We start from the raw sequence: 10,439 nt of genomic DNA on the forward strand, positions 1-10,439 counted from the left end.
GAGCCTGGGAACATAGACCCGCTGCCAGTGTTTCTACGTTTCCTCGAGTAAAGGATGCTCTTCAGAGCGCTGGTTGTGTGGAGGTAGCTAACCATCTAGCACGCCACGGGGGATTACATCACTGAGCTACAGACACACACGGCCTGTTACCTGTTGCCTGTTACCGCTTCATAGTTATCTGTGTCTCGTCTCAGGCTGAATTAACAGTAAACATGAAGACAAGTGTAGAGTGGGGTTAGCATCACACCCGTTAGCATCACACCCGTTAGCATCAGATCTGTTAGCATCACACCTGTTAGCATCTCACCTGCGCTCGACTCGACACTGTTTTTTTGGTACCAGTACTTTTCCCTTTTTGGTTCCCGCTGCCGACGCCCAGAAAATGCTGTGACACCATATTTGGCAATTTGCAGATTATCTGTATCAGTGTTTTATTTTATAATTTATAATTATTAAAGAGCTACTTTGGCTCGGCTACAGCTCTGTAAGCCATCTGCAACAATGCTGCAACTTCCCCCCTGATGCCCTGTAACTATAGGTCCCTGAAGGGCACAGAGTCCCCTGAACTATAGGTCCCTGAAGGGCACAGAGTCTCCTGAACTATAGGTCCCTGAAGGGCACAGAGTCCCCCTAACTATAGGTCCCTGAAGGGCACAGAGTCCCCTGAACTATAGGTCCCTGAAGGGCACAGAGTCCCCTGAACTATAGGTCCCTGAAGGGCACAGAGTCCCCTGAACTATAGGTCCCTGAAGGGCACAGAGTCCCCTGAACTATAGGTCCCTGAAGGGCACAGAGTCTCCTGAACTATAGGTCCCTGAAGGGCACAGAGTCCCCTGAACTATAGGTCCCTGAAGGCACAGAGCCCCAGCTGCCCCTGCCCTATTGGAGGCCTTTAGGGCACACACCGCTGCATGCTTGTGAGCCCTGGCCCTGCCCTATACTGAAAAGCACTATACTGAGCACAGAGATATAGGTCCCTGAAGGGCACAGAGCCCTGAACTATAGGTCCCTGAGGGCACAGGGCCCTAGGACCTGAACTATATAGGGTCCCTGAAGGGCACAGAGTCCCCCTAACTATAGGTCCCTGAAGGGCACAGAGTCCCCTGAACTATAGGTCCCTGAAGGGCACAGAGTCTCCTGAACTATAGGTCCCTGAAGGGCACAGAGTCCCTGAACTATGGTCCTGAAGGGCGGATGGGCGAGCCTGAACTATAGGTCCCTGAAGGGCACAGAGTCCCCGAACTATAGGTCCCTGAAGGGCACAGAGTCCCCTGAACTATAGGTCCCTGAAGGGCACAGAGTCCCCTGAACTATAGGTCCCTGAAGGGCACAGAGTCCTGCCTGAAGGGAGAGCCCCTGAACTATAGGGTCCCTGAAGGGCACAGAGTCCCTGAACTATAGGTCCCTGAAGGGCACAGAGTCCCCTGAACTATAGGTCCCTGAAGGGCACAGAGCCCCTGAACTATAGGTCCCTGAAGGGCACAGAGTCCCCCTGAACTATAGGTCCCTGAAGGGCACAGAGTCCCCTGAACTATAGGGTCCCTGAAGGGCACAGAGTCCCTGAACTATAGGTCCCTGAAGGGCACAGAGTCCCTGAACTATAGGTCCCTGGAGGGCACAGAGTCCCCTGAACTATAGGTCCCTGAAGGGCACAGAGTCCCCTGAACTATAGGGCCTGAAGGGACAGGAGCCCCCTAACTATAGGTCCCTGAAGGGCACAGAGTCCCCTGAACTATAGGTCCCTGAAGGGCACAGAGTCCCCCTAACTATAGGTCCCTGAAGGGCACAGAGTCCCCTGAACTATAGGTCCCTGAAGGGCACAGAGTCCCCTGAACTATAGGTCCCTGAAGGGCACAGAGTCCCCTGAACTATAGGTCCCTGAAGGGCACAGAGTCCCCTAACTATAGGTCCCTGAAGGGCACAGAAACTATAGGCCCTGAGACACAGTCCCCTGAACTATAGGTCCCTGAAGGTCACACAGTCCCCTGAACTATAGGTCCCTGAAGGGCACAGAAAGTCCCCTGAACTATAGGTCCCTGAAGGGCACAGAGTCCCCCTAACTATAGGTCCCTGAATGTCACACAGTCCCCTGAACTATAGGTCCCTGAAGGTCACACAGTCCCCTGAACTATAGGTCCCTGAAGGGCACAGAGTCCCCCTAACTATAGGTCTCTGAAGGGCACACAGTCCCCTGAACTATAGGTCCCTGAAGGGCACAGAGTCCCCTGAACTATAGGTCCCTGAAGGGCACAGAGTCCCCTGAACTATAGGTGTGAAAGCGCCCTGAGACTATAAAGACCATTTCAAACTTATATATATAAGAAAGTCTATATTTTTAAATAGTTCCCAACCCTGCCTTCACTCATCTTAAAGCCTTTTAGTATCGGCTTGGCTGGCTTGGACCCAGGACCCAGTAAAAGTACCAGGACCCAGTACGTACCAGTAAAAGTACCAGGACCCAGTACGTACCAGTAAAAGTACCAGGACCCAGTACGTACCAGTAAAAGTACCAGGACCCAGTAGGTACCAGTAAAAGTAGCAGCAGTACTATCAACTACTTTCAGTTATGGAAAACCCCAAAAAGTTGTGTCGAGTCGATCCATGCAAGAGAGTGGAACAACAGCATTAGCATCACATCTGTTAGCCAACAGAGAGTTATCCAGAGATCCTCTTTTTACCTTTAAATAACACACACACACACACACACACACACACACACACAGACTAGGGCTGGTCCGAATACCATTTTTTGAGCTTCGAAGCTTCGGTAGTAATGAGCATCGAATAGAAAATAAGAAAATAAATAAACCAAAAAAAAAAACAACAACGAATATTCGAATGTCAAATTTTAAAATCGAATACCAACCCACCGAACAAATATTCGAATATTCGGGTCCAGCCCTAACACAGACACAGACACACACAAGTATTGATGGTGTATGGGGGCTGATCAGTGCCACCTGTTGTTGGTGGTTTGATTTCCCCCCCAGACTCGCAGAAACCATCTTCACCAAATATTTATTAACTGCTCTCGCTTTCCCACCATGTTTGTAATGTGGGGGGGGGGGGGACGACTTCATCTCCACGGTAACACACGTGGCACTGATTACCCCCCATACCCCCAGTGAACAGGAGAAGAAAGAGTGTAGTTAGTGCACCAATCAGAGAGCAGAACCTGTTAATGAAACCAGAGGATGAGGAGGAAGAGGAGGAAGATGTTAGCGGACAAACCAAACACGGAGGAAGCGCCAACATACTATTCCCGCTCCTCGTGGTCGCTGAAACGCTTCTTCAGTCTTCAGGAGGGAAACACACAGACCACAGACATCATCATCATCATCATCATCATCATCATCACCACCATCACCACCACCAGGCCCTTATTACATCACGTTGTGTTTAACGTGGAAAACAGACTTTAAAGGGGTGATATAATGCAAAACCGATTTTACCCTGTCATAGTGTAATAACGACAGTTCGGTGGGTAAATAGGACATACATAGAAGCTCAAAGTCCCACTGACACCCCTTTACTATGAAAATCTCATATTTTGAAACTGCCGCTGAAAACGGGCGAATCCCAACAAAGCTGAGTTGCTTACGCAAGCATCTCAAAACCAGAACCTGTGTCAGCCCATGGGTGTATTAAGAGAACGGTCACGCCCCAACATTTACATAGGCTACACAACTGACCTGAGATCAGGTAGTACATTTACATAGGCTACACAACTGACCTGAGATCAGGTAGTACATTTACATAGGCTACACAACTGACCTGAGATCAGGTAGAACATTTACATAGGCTACACAACTGACCTGAGATCAGGTAGACATTTACATAGGCTACAAACTGACCTGAGATAGGTGTACTTTACATAGGCTACACAACTGACCTGAGATCAGGTAGTACATTTACATAGGCTACACAACTGACCTGAGATCAGGTAGTACATTTACATAGGCTACACAACTGACCTGAGATCAGGTAGAACTTTACATAGGCTACAACTGACCTGAGATCAGGTAGCATACTACTAACAACTGACCGGATAGGTCTACAACTACACTGACCGAGCAGGGTCTAGACCTGTGACAGGTATTAATACTCCCTGCGGGGTTTCTGGCTACAACTGCGAGGGATTACATGCACACTGACCTGGATCAGGTACATTCCGGGGTTCATCACATACGGGCCTCCCCTGGTTCACCTCCCATTTAACCGGCGTTTACATAACTGCCGAGGTAATATATACGTGAGCGGTAGTACATTTACTAGGCTACAAACTGATGAGATCAGGTAGTACATTTACATACTACACAACTAACCTGAGATCAGGTAGAACATTTACATACTACACAACTGACCTGAGATCAGGTAGAACATTTACATACTACACAACTGACCTGAGATCAGGTAGAACATTTTACATACTACACAACTGACCTGAGATCAGTGTACATTTACATAGGCTACACAACTGACCTGAGATCAGGTAGTACATTTACATACTACACAACTGACCTGAGATCAGGTAGTACATTTTACATACTACACAACTGACCTGAGATCAGGTAGTACATTTTACATAGGCTACACAACTGACCTGAGATCAGGTAGAACATTTACATACTACACAACTGACCTGAGATCTAGTACATTTACATACTACACAACTGACCTGAGACAGGTAGAACATTTACATACTACACAACTGACCTGAGATCAGGTAGTACATTTACATAGGCTACACAACTGACCTGAGATCAGGTAGAACATTTACATACTACACAACTGACCTGAGATCAGGTAGTACATTTACATACTACACAACTGACCTGAGATCAGGTAGAACATTTACATACTACACAACTGACCTGAGATCAGGTAGTACATTTACATAGGCTACACAACTGACCTGAGATCAGGTAGAACATTTACATACTACACAACTGACCTGAGATCAGGTAGTACATTTACATACACACAACTGACCTGAGATCAGGTAGTACATTTACATACTACACAACTGACCTGAGATCAGGTAGTACATTTACATACTACACAACTGACCTGAGATCAGGTAGTACATTTACATACTACACAACTGACCTGAGATCAGGTAGTACATTTACATAGGCTACACAACTGACCTGAGATCAGGTAGACATTTACATACTACACAACTGACCTGAGATCAGGTAGTACATTTACATACTACACAACTGACCTGAGATCAGGTAGGACATTTACATACTACACAACTGACCTGAGATCAGGTAGTCTTCTGAATCTAGGTCACGCAGATCTCTGCTATTCCATTACAAAGTTCACTTCTGAAACTTTTTTATGCGAGAAATCAACCATGTAAAGCTCAAATATGGGCCGTTTTACGAAAATGGATGGCTAATTGCAAATTTTGTCTGACTGTGTGTCGGAGTTCAGCGCCGGTGCTGCCTGTGTAGCTGCCTCGCCGCCCGGCCTGCTGAGAGATAGATGGAGCTCAGTCACGACTGGCAGCCGACAGCACTCCATACCCGCGCAAAGTCACCGTCTCTTGGGCTAATGGACTACCAAACACCGCTGCCCTGACAGAGCTCCAGGGCCTGCAGCTCCCCTCTTCCTGCTAGCTAAATGCCCGGTGTATGTGAGTGAGAGCGCGGTCAGCGAGCTTGTTACACCAGCAATCTCTTACCACAGGTTCCAGTTAATCTTTTAATGTGTGTAATTATAATGTGTTGAGTTATTTAAACAAACGATTGGGGAAATAAACAAAATATTTAGGTAGATAATGTATAAGTGGCGTGACAAAATTCTAAAGAATTACGCCGAAAATGAAGCTAACTATCCGTGATTTGTAGATTGAAGGGACAGTCGCAGCTAACGAAACACCTAGTTAGTCTTCACAAATATTCATTAACTTGAAATCGGACACCGTTGTTAGCTTTATAAGACATTTAGGTATATGTTGTATAGCTAAGTGGCGTGACATGTGTGTAACATTTGGTAAGAGATTGCTGGTGTAACAAGCAGACCGACAACGGGCCATTTAGCTAGCAGGAAGAGAGGAGCTGCAGGCCCTGGAGCTCTGTCAGAGCAGCGGTGTTTGGTAGTCCATTAGCCCAAGAGACGGTGACTTTGCGCGGGTATGGAGTGCTGTGGGCTGCCAGTCGTGACCGAGCTCCAAGTACCTCACAGCAGGCCGGGGTCTGTGAAGGAAGGCAGGCCGGGCGGCGAGGCAGCTACACAGGCAGCACCGGCGCTGAACTCCGACACACAGTCTTACCAAATTTGCAATTAGCCATCAATTTTCATAAACGGCCCATATTTGAGCTTTATATAGTTGATTTCTCGCTTAAAAAAGTCTCAGAAGTGAATTTAATAACGAAATAGCCCGACAAACAATGTATAACTTTGCAGTGTCTGAAATATGAGGCCTGCTGTCGAGTCTCCCATGTGTTTCTATGTAGTTTGCTCAAACCAATCAGCGCGCAGCTCATTCTAAATATTCATGAGCATACCATATTTGGAAGAAAAGCTCTTGTTCCAAATAGAGCCATATTCACAGGGTAGTTAAGGGCCTAATAAAATAGCATTCGGGCAATTTTCAGCCCAACCAATGTTACATACCCCATTAGGAGACCTTAAGGAACAGTGTAAAATACCCTATATAATCATTCTATCACCCCTTTAACATGATAAATACCCTATATAATCATTCTATCACCCCTTTAACGTGATAAATACCCTATATAATCATTCTATCAGCCCTTTAACATGATAAATACCCTATATAATCATTCTATCACCCCTTTAACATGATAAATACCCTATATAATCATTCTATCACCCCTTTAACGTGATAAATACCCTATATAATCATTCTATCACCCCTTTAACATGATAAATACCCTATATAATCATTCTATCACCCCTTTAACATGATAAATACCCTATATAATCATTCTATCACCCCTTTAACATGATAAATACCCTATATAATCATTCTATCACCCCTTTAACATGATAAATACCCTATATAATCATTCTATCACCCCTTTAACATGATAAATACCCTATATAATCATTCTATCACCCCTTTAACATGATAAATACCCTATATAATCATTCTATCACCCCTTTAACATGATAAATACCCTATATAATCATTCTATCAGCCCTTTAACATGATAAATACCCTATATAATCATTCTATCACCCCTTTAACATGATAAATACCCTATATAATCATTCTATCACCCCTTTAACATGATAAATACCCTATATAATCATTCTATCACCCTTTAACATGATAAATACCCTATATAATCATTCTATCAGCCCTTTAACATGATAAATACCCTATATAATCATTCTATCAGCCCTTTAACATGATAAATACCCTATATAATCATTCTATCACCCCTTTAACAACACAACAACCCTTCTATACAGGGTTCATATGCATTTTAACTTTTCCATGACTTCTTCATGATTTTTCCATGACTTTTTCGGCAAATTTCCATGACTATGTGTTCCTGAAAATCTCAGTCGACATTATAAAATAAGAATACTAATGTGTGTTAAAGTTGACCCTCAGAGGTTTAACTATAACATGAAGGATAATGTCTGTGGTTCATAGAGGGATTAATCATATCGCTCCCCGAATACAACGTTGAGGTTAAGACCACGTGAAAATATTAATATATTTTTAATTATTAATATATATTAATCACATATTATTATGCTGTGTTAAAAAAAAATAAAAACATCCATGACTTTTCCAAAATTTCTGGGTCTTTTTAGGTTTCCAGAACCTTTCCAGGCCTGGAATTAGCATTTTTTAAATTCCATAACTTTTCCAGGTTTTTTCAAAACGTATGAACCCTGTCTATAGAAACGGACTTCTGAGTCTTCTGGGGAACTATCAGCGGGATTATTGGGGCGCCACAAACTCCTTCTGCTGTGAGATTAACTCACACGTTGACGGTGCAGATCCACCTGGCCGTGGGATGCTGCTGTCGCGCCGCGCTCCCCTCTATTCCTACGGGTGACGTTAAGCGACTTGTAAAAGGTGCACTGCCATACGAAACCGTTTCTCCTTGCATTTTTTGAAAGGTTAGGTCCGTATGTTTTCACGTGCTCGGCCATGACCGGCGAGCTGCAGGTCAGTCTGACATATGGCGATTTCATGCCGGTCAAGTTACAGTTCTCAAGGACGCCACAGCACGGACGCCTAACCCACAAAGTCATGAAATACGTGTGGCAGGGCACCTTTAACGCGCCCGCAAAGCATCCTGGGAAGGCGGCGCTGCATTTGCAAAAATGCTGTGCATCCGAAAAGCTGGCCGACGCCCATCTTTATGCAAATGAATGCGCTGAACGCGACGCGACTGTCCAATAGAAGTAGACGGAAATCTTCTAAACTGACCTTTGTTGATCTGAAATGAAGACCGATTCAGCACGGCCCGTTTCTCTCTTCACATGTTCTCAGAAACAGGTTTCGGTGAAACTATTTTAGTACGATATGAGATCGGATTCCGGCCGAGGCGACATGACGCTCGGTTGAAATTCTCGAGCAGGCGGACCCACGTGGCGCGTTCGTCCAATCAGCTGCCGGTCAGGGGGCGCGGAGCATCAACCATGGCTTCACGCACGCTTCAGTCGAATCGCAAAAGTGGATCTGTACCGTGAGATTTTGGGCCTCGGGCCGCTCCGTAGTTTTTCAAATCAGGATTTTTGTGGCTTTTTTTTCCAAAGTTTTTGACCCTTTTTTTATTCTAAGGATGCACTGAATCCAGATTTTGGGGTTGGTCTGAATCCTGAATCCTGAACCCCCTGGTAGAGATGGTGCTGACTCCTCCTCCCATCCTCAGTCCATGAACCCAGTAAACATGAATGAAGTAAACAGGGACTGTCCTTCCTTTGCCGTACCTGAAGTTGCTGCATTCTGGCTGCTGTCTGGAGATTCCTTCGTGCACAACTCGTATTCTTTCAGATGTTTCAGACCAGATGTTGTAACAGCGGCCATGTTGTGTATAGTTTAGGGTCCTCGCCACCACCAGACCAATCAGCATTGAACAGATTGAACATGTAGCTGGACTTGAACGGCCTTCTTTTGACTGAAAGTTCTGCCAAACAACACTATTTCTTCTCACCAGTTCCATGTCCACTTCCTCACAGCCTGCTGCATTGAACGCTCCACCTACGTAAACACCTTCCCGTAACCAACGGCGCCGTCACTACAGCGACCAGCGTAGCGTGCCGAGTGCAAGCGTAGTGTTCGGTTCCCTGGGAACAAATGCTAAGGTTCGGCAGAAACCAGAACCACGTCAAAAAGCCCAAATATTCAGCCCAATCAGAAGCCCAGTCCTGGATTCAGTGCATCCCTGACCTGTAGTAAACAAACCAGGGCGACTGGTCCACGTGGGGATTTGGATGAAGTTGTGATTAATTGTGCAGCCCGAGGTGAACAGTTTGGTTCCCGTAGTGCGTGGAGAACAACCAACCAGAGTCCCCAATCTCAAAACAGGCCCCGCCCCCTGTCCCCGCCTGCGTGACATCACTGTTAGCGGCGTGTTTACCTGTCAGCGTCGGTGACCAGCGCCAGCCGGCCGTAGTCCCACGCCACCTTACGCAGAATGGAGAAGACGAAGAGCAGCACCTGAAGAAGAGAGGGGAGGACTTCCTGTTAGACTTCTGTCAAAAGATGTAGGTCAAAGGTCAGGGATGTCACCGTGGTGATGTCATTAAAAGGGTACCTCAGTATTTTTAAAGCTGGACCCTATTTAACAATCTCTGAAACTGGTCCAGTACTAAACAAGAACCAAGCTGTAATGTAACCCTACAGGACTAATGTTCAGCAGCAGTTAGAGGACCAGACTCCATGTTAATAATCAGGACTTTTAGTGTGTATAGAGCCAGCATATCTCCACCAGACTCCATGTAAATAATCAGGACTTTTAGCGTGTATAGAGCCAGCATATCTCCACCAGACTCCATGTAAATAATCAGGACTTTTAGCGTGTATAGAGCCAGCATATCTCCACCAGACTCCATGTAAATAATAGACTTTTAGCTGTATAGAAGCATATCTCCACCAAAATTTTATTAATTTACTCATGTAAATAATCAGGACTTTTAGCGTGTATAGAGCCAGCATATCTCCACCAGACTCCATGTAAATAATCAGGACTTTTAGCGTGTATGTTCCCATCAGACACAGAAACATGGGGACATAGAGTCCAGGTTAAACCCTTTTAATTAAAGCGAGAGAGTGTGATGGAACATCGTATGTGGGTCGATCCATAAAGCTGCAGTATTGATTTTTCCAACAGTCAGTGAACAACACAGCAGCAACAACACACGTGTTGCTGTTTGACACACACACACACACACACACACACACACACACACACACACACACAGTAACACACGGACAC

General features: G+C 45.5%; 1 protein-coding gene across 6 annotated transcripts in view; it reads right to left on the reverse strand.

Moving 5' to 3' along the window:
• LOC120555401 (CSC1-like protein 2) overlaps nt 1–10,439 on the reverse strand; it is a 50,452-nt gene that overhangs the window by 38,031 nt on the left and 1,982 nt on the right. For 3 of the 6 annotated variants that reach the window (XM_039794091.1, XM_039794086.1, XM_039794078.1), the window contains exons 2-3: nt 9,582–9,661; nt 151–195 (exon numbers count right to left, since the gene is read on the reverse strand). In XM_039794091.1, the coding sequence (XP_039650025.1) occupies nt 151–195; nt 9,582–9,661 (125 nt within the window). Of the gene's footprint in view, nt 1–150; nt 848–3,231; nt 3,297–9,581; nt 9,663–10,439 lie in introns of those variants that run through there. The other 3 variants (XM_039794117.1, XM_039794100.1, XM_039794108.1) reach the window with 3 other exon arrangements.

The sequence above is a fragment of the Perca fluviatilis genome, chromosome 1 (assembly GCF_010015445.1).
Source record: "Perca fluviatilis chromosome 1, GENO_Pfluv_1.0, whole genome shotgun sequence".
NCBI lineage: Eukaryota > Metazoa > Chordata > Actinopteri > Perciformes > Percidae > Perca > Perca fluviatilis.